Source organism: Drosophila suzukii, chromosome X (assembly GCF_043229965.1).
Source record: "Drosophila suzukii chromosome X, CBGP_Dsuzu_IsoJpt1.0, whole genome shotgun sequence".
NCBI classification, from domain to species: Eukaryota; Metazoa; Arthropoda; class Insecta; order Diptera; family Drosophilidae; genus Drosophila; species Drosophila suzukii.
The window spans coordinates 2,323,953-2,343,131 of NC_092084.1; the positions used below are offsets into that span (position 1 = coordinate 2,323,953).

At 42.5% G+C, this 19,179-nt stretch overlaps 6 protein-coding genes across 11 annotated transcripts; 4 read left to right on the forward strand and 2 right to left on the reverse strand.

Moving 5' to 3' along the window:
* Nucleotides 1–478: 478 nt before the first annotated feature.
* Mgstl (Microsomal glutathione S-transferase-like) lies at nt 479–2,488 on the reverse strand. Of its 2 annotated transcripts, none has more exons than XM_017081738.4 (2): nt 2,316–2,488; nt 479–911 (listed from the first exon to the last, which is right to left on the reverse strand). In XM_017081738.4, exons 1-2 carry the CDS (start codon nt 2,442–2,444, stop codon nt 585–587), a joined length of 456 nt encoding a protein of 151 aa, XP_016937227.1. In that variant the 5' UTR covers nt 2,445–2,488; the 3' UTR covers nt 479–584. The 2 variants fall into 2 exon arrangements, with proteins under 2 accessions (XP_016937227.1, XP_016937225.1); XM_017081736.4 differs by lacking the exon at nt 2,316–2,488 and adding an exon at nt 1,641–1,880.
* LOC108015333 (uncharacterized) lies at nt 2,391–5,901 on the forward strand. Of its 3 annotated transcripts, none has more exons than XM_070997533.1 (3): nt 2,391–2,525; nt 4,550–4,673; nt 4,727–5,901. In XM_070997533.1, exons 2-3 carry the CDS (start codon nt 4,607–4,609, stop codon nt 4,942–4,944), a joined length of 285 nt encoding a protein of 94 aa, XP_070853634.1. In that variant the 5' UTR covers nt 2,391–2,525; nt 4,550–4,606; the 3' UTR covers nt 4,945–5,901. The 3 variants fall into 3 exon arrangements, with proteins under 3 accessions (XP_070853634.1, XP_036676156.1, XP_016937224.4); XM_036820261.3 differs by lacking the exon at nt 2,391–2,525 and adding an exon at nt 2,973–3,131; XM_017081735.4 differs by lacking the exon at nt 2,391–2,525 and adding an exon at nt 3,476–4,183.
* On the reverse strand, nt 5,082–9,252 carry Ntf-2 (nuclear transport factor-2). Of its 2 annotated transcripts, XR_001767717.4 has the most exons (5): nt 8,974–9,252; nt 8,038–8,109; nt 7,880–7,978; nt 6,729–7,082; nt 5,082–5,957 (listed from the first exon to the last, which is right to left on the reverse strand). XR_001767717.4 is itself a non-coding variant. In XM_017081739.4 (4 exons), exons 1-4 carry the CDS (start codon nt 9,079–9,081, stop codon nt 5,844–5,846), a joined length of 393 nt encoding a protein of 130 aa, XP_016937228.1. In that variant the 5' UTR covers nt 9,082–9,246; the 3' UTR covers nt 5,082–5,843. The 2 variants fall into 2 exon arrangements, 1 of the variants encoding a protein (XP_016937228.1); XM_017081739.4 differs by lacking the exon at nt 6,729–7,082 and having other exon boundaries at nt 8,974–9,246.
* An 830-nt stretch (nt 9,253–10,082) lies between these two features.
* Nucleotides 10,083–11,994, forward strand: LOC108015016 (zinc finger protein 771). Of its 2 annotated transcripts, none has more exons than XM_017081243.4 (2): nt 10,083–10,468; nt 10,534–11,994. In XM_017081243.4, the coding sequence occupies exons 1-2, from the start codon at nt 10,208–10,210 to the stop codon at nt 11,791–11,793; spliced, it is 1,521 nt and encodes a 506-aa protein (XP_016936732.3). In that variant the 5' UTR covers nt 10,083–10,207; the 3' UTR covers nt 11,794–11,994. The 2 variants fall into 2 exon arrangements, with proteins under 2 accessions (XP_016936732.3, XP_016936733.3); XM_017081244.4 differs by having other exon boundaries at nt 10,156–10,468; nt 10,523–11,994.
* A 206-nt stretch (nt 11,995–12,200) lies between these two features.
* LOC108015392 (glyoxalase domain-containing protein 4) lies at nt 12,201–14,613 on the forward strand. The gene is made up of 4 exons (XM_017081812.4): nt 12,201–12,409; nt 12,652–12,701; nt 12,781–12,887; nt 13,870–14,613. The coding sequence occupies exons 1-4, from the start codon at nt 12,314–12,316 to the stop codon at nt 14,481–14,483; spliced, it is 867 nt and encodes a 288-aa protein (XP_016937301.3). The 5' UTR covers nt 12,201–12,313; the 3' UTR covers nt 14,484–14,613.
* Nucleotides 14,614–14,830: 217 nt separating this feature from the next.
* Nucleotides 14,831–18,596, forward strand: r-cup (ryder cup). The gene is made up of 3 exons (XM_017081811.4): nt 14,831–15,941; nt 16,006–16,304; nt 16,732–18,596. The coding sequence occupies exons 1-3, from the start codon at nt 14,940–14,942 to the stop codon at nt 17,213–17,215; spliced, it is 1,785 nt and encodes a 594-aa protein (XP_016937300.3). The 5' UTR covers nt 14,831–14,939; the 3' UTR covers nt 17,216–18,596.
* Nucleotides 18,597–19,179: the final 583 nt, after the last annotated feature.

The window sequence follows — 19,179 nt, forward strand, 5'->3', positions numbered from 1 at the left end:
AAATGTTTAGAAGGAAACTATGTACCTTACTTTACAACTTTAAAAATAAAATGGTCGATGTCTCAAAAACTGTAAAGCTATTAAATAATTCAAAACTGTACTAGATTGCTAGGCAGCCTAGTAAAGCTTTTCTAAACTGCCAGTGAACATAAAACTGCGACCAGTCTGTGATTTATTGAGCAACACATTCAATCAAACCTGACTTAACAACTATCGTTTTTGCCTTACGTATAGCCCGAAAAGTTGAACAAAGATAGAAAACATTTAAGACCCCCTCATCTTAAGACCTCATAGTCTAACAATTAATTTTCAATTTTGTAAATGTATTATATAAAATATAGATTCACATATTTACAATGTGGCATTTTTACTTGTTAGTTTAGTTTTACCAATAATAACAAGATTCCCTTTCCCACTTTCAATAGACTGCACTGAGAACCGTCTTTGGTGTGTCCCCAAAACGAAAACACTCACAGGCTGTGATCCTCCAACAGCACCGAAGCTGAGGTCGATGTATTTTAATAATTAAGGAATTATTTCAAAAGGGGGTTTGGAAAAAAACGTGAAGGACTAGAACTATGTGCCTAGAAGGCGGCCGAGAGGATGACCTGCAGGGCCATGTAGACGGTGGCGCCCAGGGCCACAAAGAAGGCGAGGGCGCGGGACGGCTGGGGCACCACGACCACGGCGTAGACCAGCGTGTGGACGATGCGGGAGATGCCCACGGCCCGGAACAGATTGATGGCCAGGAAGGCGGCCGGGTTGGTCAGGACGTAGAGCAGGCCGATGGCGAAGAAGGGCAGGATGTTCTCCAAGTCGTTGCGGTGGGCACGACGCACACGCTCCACATTCGGATCGTCGAACTTGACCTTGAGCTTGGGCGACATCAGGTCCTCGGGGTTGGCGAAGGTCTGAAAACGAATGGAAAATTAGTATTCTTCATCTTAAATATCCTTCGATCTCCAGACCCAGATGAGCAATGGTACAAAAAGCTGAAGTCCCATTGTTACATTGGACAGATTTGAACTTCCCAATGTCGAAGTCCATGTATGTTTGTATGCTCATAAAAAAGTCGAATCAGTCTTATCTGAACAAGCTGTATCATATCAGTTCAACCAAAGGCATTAATACGTGTTTAAAAGCAAGTGTAACCTATATGTTTTCAAAATTAAATTCATATACAACCTATGTATATTAATAGCTTTAAATCTTACTTTGATCCTAATGACTGATTTTACAGGTAAGTGATAAGAATTAAACAATGTTATTATGTTGTTATTTACCAAGTTTACTGTTTGGTTAGGTCACTGGGATTTATAAGAATTTTGTTAATTAGCTTAAGCTACTTTTAGTTTCACTGTCGCGGAACATTAACCTCACTGTCTGAGTATTACAACAATATTAACATATTGGGCTTATAATTCTCAAGTTGTTTTTTGGTGTGACACTTTAAAGATAACTAGATAATACTTAGGGGTCGACATTCCAAACCTTGTAATATAAATAATTTAATTTAAATTTTTAATATTAACTTTAGTTTAATATAAATAAATTGGTTAATCTGCTTAGTCGGGTCCACTTAAACTTTCACTGGCGCGAGACTTTGACCCCACTGTGCGAACCCACCGACCACCCCTCACCTTCGTCTTGAATCGCTGGACGGCGGTCAACAGGCTCATGAGCAGCATTTTGATCACCAAAACGCCGACCCAAAAGGTGAAACTCTTGAAGACGGGGTTCGAGAGGCTGAGCAGTTCCACGGGGCTGGCCATTTTGTGTTATCTCCTGTTTTTGGCTTTGTTAAAATTTGATTAACCGATTCTGCAGCTTGCTTGCACGCCGCTAAAAAATCAAGTGAGCACCATTTCGCACTCGCTCTCTTTTTTTATACCGGCAAACCGAAAAGCTTTTGCTGATTTTCCCTCTCGCTTCGACTAATTGATAAAGTGCCTAGTCATACTGAGACGGCGAATGTCGAGTTCGAAAACACAGCAGCGGTCATAATAGTAGCACTGTTATATTTGAATGATACATTAGGGTTTGAAATGCGATAGTAATTTATAGTAGTAATTTTATATAAAGGGATTTTACTTAATCTGCTTATATCACCTGGTTTTGTTAAAATAACTGCATAGGAAATATTTTACTTTAAAACCTGTTCATAAACAAATATTTTTTAGATTCCCCGTTCTTTTCAACTGACCGCTGGTGTATGACTTGTGTATCTGTAGAAACCCGAATGCGAACCCCTTTTTCATGTAGATATCATGTAGCTAAGGCAGTATTGGCCCAAAAGTTGACAAAATATTACTTACGGCCGTAAAGAAACGCATCAGCCCAGTATAAATGCCCGTGGCGAAGATCTTGAGCACCAATACAGCCGACCATCCCAGGTAGCATCGGAACACCTGATTCTCCAGGGAAATTAGTTCGGGATTAAGCATTTTGAGAGCTACAGGTGCACTTGCTTACTGAAATCGGTTGTGAACGCGTTGGAAAATAGAAGTCGTCGATACCCTAGTCTTGTAAGCGGGGTATATCAATTTCAAGGAATTCAGCGTGTCCTTAAACTTCCCTAATATTTAGTCGGACCATTTAACCGTATAGATTAGCAATTCTAGAATATGTTCTTCAACACCTCTGCGATTTTCCAATATATTTCATTTCTGTTCAACTTGCTAATATATTTTGATGGAGTGTAGCTCGGAAACTAAACCTAAAAAAATATTGTGGGGGTTGATATTTTATCAAGTGAAAAGTAATACATTTCGAAACCTTATAATTCCCAAGTATTTTTTCTGCGGCTTGTTGAGGGTATAGTTTTCGATCATCATTCATAGTTCCTTGCCATAACTTGTTTTGCTGTCGCCGCTGTCAAGTGCCGGCGATTAACATTAAATGGAACTACAAAAGCAAACGAATTGGCGGTAATTACCATCAAATTGCAAAGACAAAAAACTCGCAAAGCTCAATTAGATTTCGTTCTAGTTATTCAACAAAATCATAAAAATTCAAATTGAAAAATAAAATATGGATTCATCGTACAAGTCAGGCGATAAGGACTGAATGTAGATTAGAAGCGCACCTGTATTTGTTGAATCATAAAAATATTCGCCTTTGATAAGACTATTGTAAGTTCCAATAAATCGTTATGTGTTATAAAAAAAATATTACGTTAGTTACTAAATAAAGCTTTCAGTTAACTGCTTACATTAGAAAAATCGAGGGTAGTAGAAAGCTATTGCAAACAGGTTTAACCTGCGACTTAAATACTTGATAGAGGAATATTTTAAATAATATATTTAGCCGCAAAACATGATCCATAACACGATTCGAATAAAATACTTTTTTTTTACAAAAGATTTCTGTTTATATTTTTAAATGTTCCAATTTACCTCAACAGCAGTTCAAATCAATCAGAAACTAACAATATTTTGCGAAATCGCATAAACTTCCCATAATAACCCATCGAAATAATGGCCTCGCGGTAATCGCAATTTAAGAAAGCGATTTCCCCACCTAATATTCGTCAAAACGATATGTTTTTCATTATCCACTTAGCCATCTCAAAACTAGCGACCTAACCCGCTGGCCCCAATTCCGGGAAATAGCTCCGATCTTGGGCCTAACCTTCTGCCAGCAAATTTGGGGTAATGGTAATGCGAACACAATGATTCTATAGGGCGGTTACCCAGATCCGACCCAAGCATGCATACCATATATGCACATATAGTCATTATGCTCCACTCAATCAGGTTCTAAGGGATGGGGGCTCGAGTGCGGCTTACAGCGGAAAACCCAGACGGTGTCCACTTCACAGACGAGCCCGAGAGGCCCGGGTAGTAAACGTCAACGGATAAGCAGAGATGGGGCCACGAATGAAAAGCCTATTTCCTAAGTGTAATTAATTAATTTCGGCGGCTGTGACTCTGTGACTGCGCCCAACTGCAGTAGCATTTGCATGCTATCTGACATCCATTCGAATCAGTTTATCCAGCGCACTGTCGTCGCGAACACGTCCGAAATAAAAGCCAACCGGAATAGTTCACATCGGTTCTTGGGCTACGGAATACCGATTTTCAAACTGGACCACATTTTCGAGGACTGTCAGCGGCAGCAGTTTCACAAAATGTCTCACGGCGAGCGGAAAGGCCGCCTCAATGTGGTCAAGTTTCTGGAATTGGTAAAGGATTTTTTTTCTAGTGATCCCCTACGTTGTGATGGAAAACTATATATTGAGAAACTATTAAGATCGCATCGGATCGAAATTCAAAATTATTAAATGTTTTTTTTTCAAAAAAAAAAAGAACTTGGGAATTATAAACCGATTTCCAGAAATGTTACTCCACGGATTTGGATTATAAATATTTATAACAATTCAAAATCTCTCTCCAAAATACAACTTGGGAATTATTATCCCATTTCTGGGATCTTTGTTCTAGCACTCGGAATAATTAGAAGAATCCAAATTTGGATTTTCAATAATTATAACAATTAATTTCTATGATCATAAATTCTAATCCCCTTCTTATCTCTATTATATTTTTAGGGCTTTGCGGTAGCGTGCCTAGTGCTTCATTTCTACAGCTTCAACGATCGCGACATAATGACATCGTTTCTGGCCACTGGCACCTTTACGGGCTATATCATAGTGGTCATTGGGGTCTTTGCAGGTACACTTAGATACAGATCTTAAGTTCTTGCATAAAATAATCAATACATACAGGTGTTCTGATGCGGGCTCCCATACACAAGCGCATCGACATATTCTTCAGTGTCCTGGGCTGCACTTTGTTCGTGGCCAGCGGTGTGTTCATCATCGAGGCCTGGGAGTTCTCCTTCCGAACTCGAACCCGGGACCTCGCGCTTATCAAGGCCTCGCTGTCGATCGTCAACGGGGTGCTCTTCGGATTCGATGCCGTCTTCACATTTCGCGACAAGTGAATCACTTTCAGCCGGAAACCACTGTGCCAAATCCTCTGGAGCTTCATTTTGATGCATTTAATAGTTTTAAGTACACATATTTTTTTTCGCCGCCTTAAATTGCAATTCCACCAATCATAAAAAAACAAGCTAACTGCTAACGTTAATCTTTATATTTAAGTGTTCTTTTTTTTTGTCTCAATAAAAAGTAATTCGCCATCACTCAATTAGTCATACAAGAAAGCTAGAGTCGATATTCTCGACCATGTTATAGTCCCGGTACTCAGGCCACGGTTTAAGAAGTGGGTATTCGATACAAAACATTGCAATACGGCTATCTAAAAGTATTTCAATAATTACAGTACATAACCGAATAAGACTCAAGTGAAAATGTATAGAATCTATAGGAAATATGTAAGCAAACAATCAATTTTAGTGCACGTAGTTGCCAACGGTTTTTGATTATTTTCCTGGGAAAATGAAAAGCAAGCTCGTAGCAGACCACATGCCAAATTTGATAGCCCTAGCTAAATTAGATCCCGAGATCCAGGTGTTCGCGGAACATACAATTCGATGGGGCCCCGCAAATCGAGAGTACCGGGCGCAATGGGACACAAGAATGGGTGAGCTGGTGGCCCATTTTGTTTACATCGTAATAGTAGTTACAATTTAGTTCTTCTTTTTACTGTGTGTTTTTTCTTTTTTTTTCTGTTGCTTTTTTCATCTGTTGATAAACGTGAGACCGCTGCTGCTGCTGCTTCTGCTTTGCATTGTTAGTTTTATTTTTCTATTGAGTTCCACTGCCGGCCAGTTGATGTCGTTGGGGGCCGGGCATCTTTGGATGTCGGTTGAGTGTGTGTGTGTTGCTGTGTGGTGCGGATAAATAGTTTTGGACACACGTCCAGCGGAGTGGGGGGCTCCTAGGCAGAGTTGTGGATGTTCAGGCGGAAGATGTCGTGGGCCACGAAGAAGGTGCCGGCGTTGGCCTTCAGGACGAAGACCTGCGAGAAGGCGTGCGGGGGATCGTCGTCGCACTGCAAAACAATCAAATCGTACGTATATTAATCAAATGTCAATCGAACTGTATCGTTTTAGTCTATTAACAAGCGTGCGATAAACCAATTTCGGGGTTTTAAGTTAGAAATGGAAAGGAAAACACACAGTTTCAAGCCGGGGTCAGAGGAAAAGGGGTGTACAGTACAACTGGCGGCCGATTGGTCGTGTGCAGGTGAGTGTTCACTGTACAGTGGTCGCTCGCAAATTGGCTGACCAGAACTAAACCCTCGAATATGGGTTATGCTTAAAATAAACACTTTAATTAAAATCACACCGTGAACTCATTTAAACAAAGGTTTGATTTCAATGCCTCCGTTAATGTGCAAGGTGTTATATAGTACTATAGCTATAAAATAAACATGTATTTCATGACTAACAATTATAGTTTAAATTTGTTAATTCGTGTTTTTGTTGTATAGCGTCATTATCAATCATTTTTGAAAGTGTTTGAGGATATTTTAGAAGGCAAACGGTAAATAAATTAGATAAGTTTGAAAATGATGTCTAAAGGGACAGTATATGTAGAGGAAAGACATTTATAAACATCTATTTATCACAATATCAGTGCAAAAGGAACTTCCTCGTTAAAATGTTATATTCATAAGGTTCCAAGCTCCCACTTCCCAGCGACCAACTGCAAGCTAACAAGTTAGGAAGAACCAAACCAACTCAAAAATTAACGCAAACCATGCTCGAAATGAAATGCGCAACACTTTGCTTTTGTTAATTATCGTTGGGCATTCACGTACTGTGAGGACAATTGGAAGAAGTTGGACTTTTTGCTTGTGGGCGGAGTGGGCGGGGCTGGGCGCAGAAGGTCGACAAACAGCAGAACTATCTTATCGCTTAGATATAGTTTTCTTTCGCTTTTTAACTGGGTCTCGTCTCGTCGCTGCTGGCTGAGGCTGATCATTGGGCTGCTTGTCACGGTCGGGATTTCGATTTGTATATAGAGCCTGTTGACTGGGCGTGGCAAATCGGGGGCGGTGGGGCTACACATCGTGCAGCGAGAGCCGGAATATGTCGTGCTGTACGAAGAAACTGCCCCCCACCGGCTTCAAAACGAAGGTCTGAATGTAGGCATGCGGCTGATCCTCATCGGTCTGCATCGGTTTTGATGTGTTTTATAGTAACCAGAGTTGAGATATACGAGATATACAGGTGGTGTACAATGCACATGGTGTATTCGATGCGCGGCGGTCGGTTTATAGCACTGCCCAAAGGGAAATGGAAATGGAGTTCAAGACCCTAACCGAATGCGAGCAATGATTTCATATCCTCTACTCTCGATTACTTCGAGGACCGTCTATGTATCGTGTTCAAACCGATAATATAGTTTTTTAGTTTTGGGATGGTTAGATCATTATTGGTTACCTACTGCAAAATTACTTAAGACTTTCTGTCTAAAAATGTGCTTAGGTTTATAGTTATCTTGATATTTAATAGTCGTTCCTACGCTTTCTAAGAAAATGAACCTATCGCGGGTAATCAATATTGGAACTACATTATACCTAAAAATGCTTTTTGTTAGCAGACATGAATTTCATAGAATCATCAAATGTGGCAGAGTCAAGCAAGCGTATACAAAATAAAGTTAAAAAGATATATATATGAGAGTAACAGTGCGACTAATAAATATATTTATCTTATGTGAAGTTAAGAACAAAATTATTTAGGTCTTCTGGGCTTTGATACCGTGGCAAAATGTTGCGTTAAAATATTGGTAAAACGAAAAAGGGACTACAATTTGGAAAAGTGATGAAATTCGATCATAGACAGTGCTATTCTTCCAACCGCCGCTGAACAACAGGCAGTCATCCCATATTCTTTTCGACAGTGAGTTGTGGGAGTTTTCCCTGGATGATTCGTGTTTCCTTCTTGTGGCGATCGATCTGCTTACCTGTAGCCGTCCGAGGACATTAATCAGCACTCCGCCGTCGAATGTGGGCTGCGAATCTACTGTGGTTATCACTCGGGTGATCTTCTGAAAACTCAGACTCTGCAAGAATGTGAGGTGTTAATATTGTGCCCCACCGATTGTGTAGGATCAGCACTTACCTGAACTTTCTCGAGGATCTTGGGTGCACCCTGTATTTGGTGACCTTCGAAGGTCATGAAGGAGTCGGTAGCCTGGAAGTAATTGAAGGTGTGATTAGATTCTTGAATTCAATTAAATGCTTATGTGATTGATATTTTTTGATATTTATGTGGGGCAGAGAATGCTAATTTTTTTTTTTTGCCTGATAGCTGTTTGCTGTTGTTTCTAAATGGTTTCATTTATCACTTGTACTTAAAATTGTTCAATACTTTGAATCTTTAGAAGCCTTTTCTCCCGACAAAGTGCAGATATTAGTATGATGTACATATATCTTAAGTGAGCCTTTGATAAATCAAATTCATTGTGTTTTCCCAAGATCATAGCTGTATGTTGGTCAAAACCTATAGAACATGGTAATATACAATTTAAAATTTTTATAATATTTTCTGGGTGATATTGCGCTGCCCTTAGTTGTATTTTGGCCATAAAAGCCAATCTCATGTCAAACGTTTTCTGTCTTGAAATAAAAATATAACACATATATTCGTATTTATAACATTTCTGGGTGCTATTGCGCTGCCCTCGGTTGTATGTTGGTCATATATTTCGTATGTGTGTATTTATTTATGCGAGCATGGGCGTAATGTGTCACCCGAAACTTCGAGAACCCCCACCGCCCATGATCGCCCCTTTCGTCCTATTCTCCCGACTTCCCGGTGATATATCTCCAGCTGCTATTTGCGCGCTCTTTTTCGCTGTGCGCCCGCTTTCCTTTCCTTCTTTTTCTGCATTGCATTGCCGAAAGGAGGCGGAATTTTTCAAGGGCGCGTCGCGCGTCACCTGCGTGCGAGAGGGACAGCAACAGATGGATGCGGAGGAGGAGCAGATGGGGATAAAGGCGGTGGGAAGGAGGAGACAGAAGCAACAGCAACAACAACAACAACAACAACACTCACGCTGTAGAAGTTGACCACGTTCGCCCGATTCGCCGGGTCGTCGAATATCGCATAGTACTGCTGCACAAATCCCTTGCCGATGTCCTCGTACTGCGGATTCAGCGACATTTCACTGGGGGCGATGGAAGGCGGTGCGTGCGGTCAAAGGTTACGTTGCTCGTTGCTGGGCACCAGGTAGTCCAGGTAGTGCGGAATCCGATCCGATCGCGGCAACACGACTTTTTTAAAAAACTAAAAAAACCAACCAAATTATTGGAGATGTGAAAACACATTGACACAATATGTCAAGGTATCAATACATCGATAGTTTTCAATGAAAATAAATATGGTCATATTTTTTACCCGATATATCGCCAGTATCGCTATATATCGCAATTGTTGCAATCGCTTCGCCGCTGTCAGCAAACGTAAGAGCCAGATAACGTCAGTGTTAGCGACGTAAGAGCCACGTAAGTGTCTGTAAAAGAGGGATTTAGTACCAACGTAAGTGCCTCCAGTTAGAAATGTGAAATATAAATATATCGATATTTTCTGAATGTAAGCAAATATCGTGATATTTTTCACCTTATATATCGCTGTTATCGCTATCAGCAAACGTAAGTGTCAGTACGGTCCCACCAAAATGTTGGCAGCCATAGCCGAGTCACCCACCTAGCATTCGCGTGTGACCGTACTTTTGCGTAGATATATCCCCATATGGTCAATACTAAAATTCAAATTTCAGGCGCAATTCTGTTACCGCCTAATAATTAGGGCTGTAAAAATTTATTGTCACTGCGTCTAATGAATTTTGGCACAATGACAATTAAAATTTATAAATATCAATTTCGTTTCTTGTATATTTTTGCCCATTAATGTATTTCACGCTAACAATTTTAAAGGTTTATTTAAATAATATATTTTCATAGAACCCCACGAAAAGATTGATTTATGATGTAGAACACGCAATTTATGTATATATCAACACGAATTCCAATCGCTCTCAGGAAAGAAGGCAATATATATTTAAAACGCTTTGTGGTTTAAGACCATGAATAAATAGATCGGTAACGATAACGGCAACGAAAAGAGTGATCGAAACAGTGACCGATACGATCCCAAGCGGTGCAACAGGTGTCGCTCCGCTTTGGTCACACCGGCAGTGGGTGTAAAAAATTGGCCAAGAAAAAAGGGAAATAAAAGGGTTGCTTTTCGACTTAGGGCGTTGCATTCTGGTGCCCCACGATCCGCAGCGATGTTCACCGCATTCACCGACCTGGCCCGCCTGTGCAGGATCTGCCTGCGCCACCTGCGGGACCGGGAGAGCCAGTGCCCCGATACCCGACTCATCGCGATCCTCCAGAAGTTCCTGGACATCGACATCCTGCAGCAGCCGCACGGCCTGCCCACGGAGATATGCAACCTGTGCCACAATGCGGTCGTCTACTTCGAGGAGCTCTGCCAGGTGGCCAGGGAGTCCAGCCAGAAGCTGAGCGAATGGCAGGCGATGGACCGGGTTGATATATATGCCCCTTTACGGGTGATTAAACCAGGGTTAATACTTTCTTAGGGCTTCCGCAGGTGAAGGAGGAGCCACTGGAGGAAGGCATAGCAGAAAATGTCAAGGAGAACCATCAGGAACTGGGGGCAGAGCAGGAAAAGCTGGCGGACGGCATGCCCGAAGAGCTGGCAGAGAAGCAAGAGGATCAGGAGGAGGAGGAGGAGGAGGAGGCGCTAGAGGAGCAGCAGTACCAAGAGGAGTACGCGGACAGCCAGGAGCAGCTCAACCAGCCCGCTGGCAACAAGAGACGCGCCGGCCTGGCCTGCGACCAGTGCGGCAAGCAGGTGTACAAGCTACCCTACCTGGAAGCCCACATCCGCAGCGTCCACCAGGGCTATTCGAAGCCCTTCCTGTGCCGCAGCTGCGACAAATGCTTCACCCGGTACGAGCAGCTGCGCTCCCACATGCGCAACGCCCACCCTCAGCTGGAGCAACTGCAGCAGGAGCTGCGCGACCTCATCTGCGAGCTGTGCAACCGGCAGTATAGCACGAAGAATGCATTGGGCGAGCACCTGAAACGGCATGCCCAGCGCAAGGAGCACGTGTGCGAGCACTGCGGCGTGGCCAAGGTGACGCGGACGGAGCTGCTGACCCACCTGCGCACCCACAATCCCACCTGGGAGCGCTTCAAGTGCGAGCAGTGTCCGCAGCTGTTTCGCCACAAGAGCGCCATCAGCCGGCATGTTCGGGTGGTCCACGAGGGCCAGCGGAGGTTCCAGTGCGGCCACTGCGAGAAGAAGTTCGGCACGCACGCCTCGCAGGTGCGGCACGAGCGGCTGCACGTCGGGTCCACTGGCGCCGGAGCAGCAGAGGCCGCCGAGGAGTGGCCCTTTGCCTGTGCCCATTGCCAGGAGCCCTGCGTTTCGCGGCAGACTCTGGAGTTGCATCTAAGGAGGCACAGTGGCCGAAAGGCCCACAGGAAGCGAAGGGAGGAGCAGGACCAGGATCGGGAGAGTCTAGAGGATCAGGAAGAGCACCTGGAGCGACTTCGCAAGAAGAAAAAGTTGAGGAAACGGAATCACCCAAAGGAAGGCCACGCAAAGGAGGCAACCAAGCAGCCAAAGGAGAGACAACAAGATCAAGAGTGCCAGGATGGGGAGCTGGATCCGGAGCAATGTCCTCTGGAGGAATGGCAGCACAAATTGGAGCTGGAGGATCCACAAGATCCCGAGTGGCAGCACAAGTTAGAGCAGGACGCAGAACCACACGACGATCCGCAAATGGAGCTGTCAGAAGAGCACTTTCATGACCTTAAATCGAGCACTTCGAAAGCCTTATGATGAACTAGAGTTAAGTTAGTAAGCCCATCCAATATATATGTGTATATTCGATGAATTCCCAAGAAATCGTAGCCTCGAACACGGCCGAATATTCCATGGTGTGCTATACCTAGCAAAAATTGTTGAATATTTAACCTTAAGCGTTTTTTAACGTTGCTATTACAATGTATTAAATGATTTTATATATCCCGTTTACTGAAATATTTCATTTATCTTGGGGTGCAAATTTAATTGCGTTTTCTTATGTTTGTTTTCTGAAATAATGGATAAGTTTAAAAACGATGTTAATTTTAAATTTAAAGAACATATAAATCTAAAAATATAGAGATGTGCGATATCACGATATTTCACAACTGACTATCGATATACCCGAAAGCTCCCGACAGTCGGTATTATTTGGCGCTCTGAATACGGTCACACAGCCCTGAATGTACATAAACAAGGTCGAAATTCGCTCGTCAAACATTTTGCCCCCAAACTCGTAACCTGCTGAATAAATCCCCAGCGTCAAGCCCCAAAGATGTCGGCCATTCCGGGACGTGCCCTGCACTACGTTTTCAAAATCGGAGATAGGGCCAAAAACGCCTTTTTCTTTCGCCAAATATTGGGAATGTCGGTGAGCGAGGGGGTGCAGCGGAGGGGAAACGGGGGATATCTTCCAAAATCGGCAGACTTTCTTATCGCCAGTTATAACGTCTGGCTGTCGTTTTATCTGAACATCTTGTCAACGTCGCGCGTCTGCTAATTAAAAAGCCCAGATGTCGAATAATATCGTATAATGACGATGTTAAAATTGCTTTTTCTCTTTCGTTTTTCTCCCTCTTTTCTGTGCCATCTCGCTCTGTCGCACGGCAACAGGTGTTGCGGCATGAGGAATTCAAGGAGGGATGCGATGCCGCTTGCAACGGGTGAGTACGAGGGAGATGACTATATGGGTGGGGAATGCTCCTGGCACAGGACTAACCGGTAATCCTTAACCCTTGGCAGGCCCTACGACAACCGGTGGAGCAAAACGATGGTGGGTTATGGACCCGAAAGTTCGCATTTCGTCATTGAGCTGACTTATAACTATGGAGTGAGCAGCTACGAAATGGGTGAGATATATTAAACAAAGCCCCGCAGGGGTTAAATATCCTTAGCCCTTAGGACAACAAATTGCATGCAAATAACTCAAAAACTGGAAATATGATCTCCATTAAATCCTTTTCCTTCAGGTCAAAGAGTATTAAAATAGTTGTCTAGTATTTCGAATCCTTTGGGATTTTTAAATATGTGTAGAAAATTGAGTTAGTCTGGGTTTATTCCACTCTTCACATTTTAAATATGCTTAATCTGTCTACCTATTTATTCTGTTATATTATATTTTATAGATTATTAGAAGACTAAATTCTCTAAACTAGAACACATCGCAAGACTCACGTGATACTTTCTTTTCACCTTCGATAAATCTGAATGATTTTAACAAAGTTGTACTTGGTAATTCGGAAGCGTATTTAGCTACCACTTGTAAAATTCGGTTGGCTTATCTGCACGTACAATTGAGTTGTTCTGTCCTCGACAATTTTATAATTAAGTGTTCCACTATTAATAGCTATTTGATATGTGACTAGGCATAATTCCTTGCAGATAATGGGTTAATAATCTTTTGCTTTATGAGTAAGCAAATAGTTATCTTTGAGGCAGAAATCTATCGACTGTCAGTGAAGTTATTTTAAAAACGCTCAAGGATTAATGTTAACCACAAAATTAAGTGATAGGCAAAGCCCTAAAACTGGATTTGATATACATATGTGTAAGAATACAAATTAATTCATTTAGTATTGATTTCACTTCATGTTTTTCATATAATAAAAGTTATTAGACAGATAGCAAGTGGTATGGGTTCAACTTATCATCGAGGTCTTTTTACACTGCTTGATAATTTCTTAATAAATTTATTAGTGAGTTCTTTTAAGCTTCAGGATTAAAATAATTAACCAAGTAAAAGAATAGACTATAATGCAAATTTTAAAAGCAAAAATGTTTAGTGTGTTTTTGTAAATCCCTACTAATCAAAGTTTTTCCTGCTTAATTCAGGCAACGACTTTGGCGGCGTGACCATACATTCCAAGGAAATCCTTTCCCGGGCCGCCGAGCACTCGTATCCTGTGAAGCAGGTGGCTGGAAGGGCGGGCAGCCTGCTGACCTCGCCAGATGGCTACAAGTTCTATGTGATCGATCAACCGTCCGCTGGCTCCGACCCTGTCAAATCGGTGGAGCTGAATGTGAGCAATCTCCAGAACTCGCGAAAGTACTGGCACGACTTGCTGCAGATGCAAGTGCTCGAGGAGGGTGAGGGCAGCCTGCGCTTGAGTTACGGCGGAGAGCAGGCCTCCCTGCAGATCACCCAGATCGCAGAGCCACTGAACAGGGCCAAGGCCTATGGACGAATTGCCTTTGCTATTCCGGCGGCCCAGCAGCCGCCGCTTCAAGAGGCTGTGACAGCAGCCGGCGGCGCCATCCTGACGCCCCTGATCACCCTGGATACGCCTGGCAAGGCCACCGTCTCTGTTGTGATCCTCGGCGATCCCGATGGCCATGAGATCTGCTTCGTGGACGAGGAGGGATTCGGCCAGTTGTCGCAGGTGGAGACCGATGGCGATCAGCGGCTGGACAAGAACATCGAAAAGGATCCCTTCCAGCAAAAGTGATCCCCACGCCGGCGATCCTGAGCACTGATATTTGTACACACCACTTTGTATTTGGATTTTGTATTGCTGTTATGGTTATTGGTTGTCGTTGATGAAGATTTACATATATTATACTCACATTTTCAACGAATGTTGTGCTTCTTGAAAAGCGTGTACATTTCAACTGATGATAAAAAAAGGGGCCTTACGTACTTACGTTTCCTTACATAAGCTGGATGATGTGTGTAATTCCATTTCATAACTTCTTATAAGGTTTATTTTTTGAAAGTATTACTATTACTACTTTATTTTTAAGATCCTAGCATGTATTCATGACTTTTACCTCATATTAATTTCTGTTTTAGGAGAGACAAATTAGTTTCGTTTCCTTTTTTGTAGCACTTGTATTTTTAGGGCTTTCCCTGTAGTTATTTTTATTTATTTTTTACCTGACCGACGAGGAGACTTGGGCGCAGGATGAAGGACTCCAGTCTATTGGGACCGACGGGCGTTTTGGTGGCGAATCAGAGACCGTGGGAGAACATCGACTGGCCGAAGGAGCAGCAGCGATGGATCCACCGCAGTTGGGGCCAGTACTTTGCGAGGATGCGAAGGAACAGCTTTGCCCACACATATTTCGACAAGTGCATCGAAGAGCATGAGGGGCTGGACCACAAGACCCTGTATCTGCGCAGCAAGTTCCAGAGATCGGTGGCCCTCATCCAGGGCGCCCTGGAGGACAGTGTGCGGGCCACGGAGGTGAGGGAGGTTTGGAATGCCAATGTGTCCAAGGAACTGGCCGATGCCCTGTACGAACTGAATCGGTTCGAGGACAACAAGAGCCTGCTGCACGACAATGTTCGTCGGCATGCGGGCACCGCATTGAAGGCCTTCGAAAATCGCCTCCTGGTGGTCGATGGGAATCTCAAGGATTGCACCGGCTTCAGTCTGGCGAACTTCTTCATGGAGCACTCGTCCCAGTTGCCCGGCTTCTATGACCATCAGCAGGAGGAGACGCAAAAGTCGGACAAGCGACCGCTGTGGAAAATCCTGAAGGAGCGCAACGAGTGCGATGTCCAGAGCAGCATTGATCGCAAGGAGGAGATGCTCTCCCCGTTGGAAATGGAACGCAGGCGCCGCAAGACGAAGATCTACTATCAGAACTATCTGGGTCGCAACTGGACTGATTTTATATTTCTGAAAACGCTTCGCCGAAATCCCAATATCCTGTTGGAGAACAATTTTGGCTCCTCGCCGGATAGAACCGCGTACCTGGAGCATTCATTTCAGCGGCTAAAGACCTTCACCCGGATGCTTCAGGCCCGGAGTCCCATGTACAATGAGTGCTTTCAGCGAAGTCCCCGAATGGAGGCGCGCATGCGGGAATCGAATTTGTTCAGGATTCAGTACCAGACCAGGCGGAATATGCTAAGCATCCTGCGAACCATTCAGGTGCTAAGGAAAAAGCATGACCTCAAGGTGAGTAAAGGCCAATCAGATTTAAAATATCAATTTCTTGATTATTTACTTGTTACTCAAATAGCGCCTTCGCAAATTCGTGGAGGATGTGATGGGCAGCTATGTGGTCATCAAGACGAACCGTCTGATGCCCTGGAAAGCGGAGTTCATGAACGAGGTGTACAATAATCTGGCCCTGAGCCTGTGCGAAGGATACCGCCTGCCGCCCACGCGGGTCACTCCCTACGACAAGGGCGCCATGTGCCGTCTGCTTAACATACCCACCGCCAAGCCCCTAGAGCACACGGAGTTCATATTTGGGGACCGATCCACATATTCCTATGCGGGTCCCGAAAAACAGAGCACCGACCGATTGGCAGATCAGTGAGTTTGGATATAATTAACTTAGTTAAAACCATACGGCTAAATTATAATTATTTTAGAGTTTTGAGGTTTCTAAATCCTTCGGTAGAGTATACATATATGTATACCCTTACTATTAAAAATATATCAACATTACTATCCTTCATTTAACAGTTATTTAATAAATATGATATGACTGACCGATTTTTCTAAAATGTAACACTTAATTCTTAAATCTTATACAAATTGTATATGATCAAATATACATTTAAATATACCATTTATTTAAATACAGTATGTGTAGTAGTATAGTATACAATTGCGGACCGAAATTAGAATACCCACTGCTTAAGTATAGGAAAGTTACTCAATTTGTATAAAATCTATAATTACTTACAGGAAAATTAATCAAGATATACTAAATTGTATGATAACTTTTCGGTTTTAGAAACTTCATCGAGTACCTGGAGAAACGCCTGTTATTTGCCCGCCTTCCGATTGAAAGGAGCTACTTGCTCCACGAACTGGCCGACCGGCACATGCAGAAGAACCACTTCGTCCAGAGTTTGTCCTACGCCCAAAAGGCCATCGACGAGGCCCGGGGATGCAATAGCCGGATCTGGGAGTTCCTCAGCACCATGCTGATGGCCAAGTCGCATGCAGTGCTCCACAAGTACGAGCGGCAAACGGAGGTCCTCAATGTCGCCTACGATCTGGCCACCCAGCTGAAGTCGCCCCAACTGTGCACCTTCATCGAACTGTGCCGCATGCTCAACAAGGACTACATAACGCTCCGCAAGATGTCCCAGTTGGTGACCAGCAAGCGACTGCGCACCAAACTCTCCAACAGGTCCAGTTTCTTTACCTCCCCCAACTATTCTCCCAACTTTTCGGAGATTAAGAAGCAGGAGGCTGATCTTTTGACCGCCTGATTCGGCGGCTTGGATGGAGGGCACTGATTTCCTACAGTGCCCTCCATGCGATCCGTTGGTTCTTGCATGGCAAAATACCAGCCTCAAAAAATCATTTGAAACTCATAAAAGACTGGAAAATATCAAAAAGCTAAACAAAATCTTAAAAACACAATCAAAAGAATGTGTAATGTTAAAAAATATTTAAAGTAACAAAACCACATAAACATGCTTGAACAACAAAATCTAAAAAATATACCTAAATGTAAAGCCTAAACCGAAATAATTAGTACATTTCTGCATTTCATTATTTTTAAATTAATTTACCAACTGAATATTATTTATATGATGTTATTAGCAATTACTGTGCCAAATCTAATGTTTACCCAAGAAATATTCAATTTAATGAAGACCTTCGGAAAGTTATGATTTAAAATCAAACAGCTGATCTCTTTGGCATGCAAATTATCCGAAATTAAAATGTCACTGCCCCATATTTGAATATAAATGTACGGCATAAATAAAGTCAACAAAGGGCAGTCGCTGTAAAAACTATTGAGCGGGCTAACAAAACCAATGGCAATGACACAAAACTAACATCAAAATAAAATCATTTAAAAAAGCATAACAATTAAAAATCAGAATATCGCATTTGAACGGGATTATACAAATAACAAAGTTCAGTTTTTTTTGCTGTAATTATTTTCAGTCAACCGAAACACAATCTAAACAAAATTCCGGACAGGGCAGTCACAAAAAGGGGAAAAAATTGTTTTCACACTCTTAAATTATTTATGTTCGATGGGGCGGGAATACGATTGCACTTGACTCCAATTTGGCCAATAACCCAAACCCCGTGTGCCTGACCTCGCCCAACTAGAAACTACGATTTGCATATTTTGTTGTTACTATGGTTGTTATTTTTGCCATTTTTCGTCGTTGTTGTCAGCATTGAATTGTCGCATGTTGGCCAGGGTTGGGAGCTGCAAACTGTAAACTGGAACTGGAACTGGGCCTGAAAGAGAAATTACATTTTATTTTGTCGCATGTCGCGGAGCCCCAGCAAAACCGGCAAAAAGGGGAGAGAAATGGGGACACGAGGTGCGAAAATAGTGAATACTCTGTTTTTTAATTACTTTTCTGAGACATTTTATTATTATATATTGATTTTATTGTTTTGTAAATTTCGTTGGTGTAACTCTGGTGAAATATTTATATTCGTTTGTATACCCTTGATCAGTGTTCATTTATTGGTGTATATTTTGTACATACATGCTTAAGGTTTTACTCTTGGTTTTTACTCTGTTGGTGTATTATTTGTTGGTGTACTTTTATTGGTGTACTTTTGTTGGTGTAACTTTTAGTGATGTAGGTTATACTAAAATAAATGTAGTTAGTTGTTTCCAGTGTCTTACTATTACTTAATACGATATGACGTAATTTTAATAGTTGTACTTGTTTATTGGTGTACTTTTAGTTGGCGATTTCTTTTATTTTTATTACTTTTGATTGATAACTTACTTATTGGTTAAAAATTGTAAACTTTTATTGGTGTATGCACTTGAAGGTGTCTATTTTGTTGTTGAAGCTATATTGATGATTTCTTAGATCTGTGTTCCCCTCTTCGTACATATGAACAGAGTAAAATTATCGAATTACTTTAATTGGTGTTTATTTTAGTGGAATTAGCTTCGGTTCCAATTGACATACCTTCTCAAAGGGTATGGAAGTATTCAAAATATGCAAAAGAGCAAATGCGTCAATAAATGCAACGACAACAAATATTTTATTGTGTCAACGCTGGCCAAGGGGCGGGGTAAAAAAAAGGACGTCGATAGGGGCGCGGACGGGGTATATTTCAGCCAGGTCCCAAGTGGCCAAAACAAATGCAGCAAGTTCGAATTTGGCCTGGTGGCACATGGCACACATAGCAGCTCATTATGCCAGTTGCCATTAAAAGTGAAAGAGAAACCTGCCCAAGGACC

Bases quoted from the DNA above. Each gene is read 5' to 3' on its own strand.
- Mgstl (XM_017081736.4), bottom strand. From the start codon at position 1,772: ATGGCCAGCCCCGTGGAACTGCTCAGCCTCTCGAACCCCGTCTTCAAG. The intron at 912-1,640 runs GTGAGGGGTGGT...ATTCGTTTTCAG, and splicing joins TCCAGCGATTCAAGACGAAG to ACCTTCGCCAACCCCGAGGA.
- LOC108015333 (XM_017081735.4), top strand. From the start codon at position 3,962: ATGCTATCTGACATCCATTCGAATCAGTTTATCCAGCGCACTGTCGTC. The intron at 4,184-4,549 runs GTAAAGGATTTT...TTATATTTTTAG, and splicing joins TGGTCAAGTTTCTGGAATTG to GGCTTTGCGGTAGCGTGCCT. The intron at 4,674-4,726 runs GTACACTTAGAT...CAATACATACAG, and splicing joins GGTCATTGGGGTCTTTGCAG to GTGTTCTGATGCGGGCTCCC.
- Ntf-2 (XM_017081739.4), bottom strand. From the start codon at position 9,081: ATGTCGCTGAATCCGCAGTACGAGGACATCGGCAAGGGATTTGTGCAG. The intron at 8,110-8,973 runs GTGAGTGTTGTT...AATTACTTCCAG, and splicing joins ACGTGGTCAACTTCTACAGC to GCTACCGACTCCTTCATGAC. The intron at 7,979-8,037 runs GTAAGTGCTGAT...ACATTCTTGCAG, and splicing joins AGATCCTCGAGAAAGTTCAG to AGTCTGAGTTTTCAGAAGAT.
- LOC108015016 (XM_017081243.4), top strand. From the start codon at position 10,208: ATGTTCACCGCATTCACCGACCTGGCCCGCCTGTGCAGGATCTGCCTG. The intron at 10,469-10,533 runs GTTGATATATAT...GGGCTTCCGCAG, and splicing joins AATGGCAGGCGATGGACCGG to GTGAAGGAGGAGCCACTGGA.
- LOC108015392 (XM_017081812.4), top strand. From the start codon at position 12,314: ATGTCGGCCATTCCGGGACGTGCCCTGCACTACGTTTTCAAAATCGGA. The intron at 12,702-12,780 runs GTGAGTACGAGG...AACCCTTGGCAG, and splicing joins TGCGATGCCGCTTGCAACGG to GCCCTACGACAACCGGTGGA. The intron at 12,888-13,869 runs GTGAGATATATT...TGCTTAATTCAG, and splicing joins AGTGAGCAGCTACGAAATGG to GCAACGACTTTGGCGGCGTG.
- r-cup (XM_017081811.4), top strand. From the start codon at position 14,940: ATGAAGGACTCCAGTCTATTGGGACCGACGGGCGTTTTGGTGGCGAAT. The intron at 15,942-16,005 runs GTGAGTAAAGGC...TTACTCAAATAG, and splicing joins GGAAAAAGCATGACCTCAAG to CGCCTTCGCAAATTCGTGGA. The intron at 16,305-16,731 runs GTGAGTTTGGAT...TTTCGGTTTTAG, and splicing joins ACCGACCGATTGGCAGATCA to AAACTTCATCGAGTACCTGG.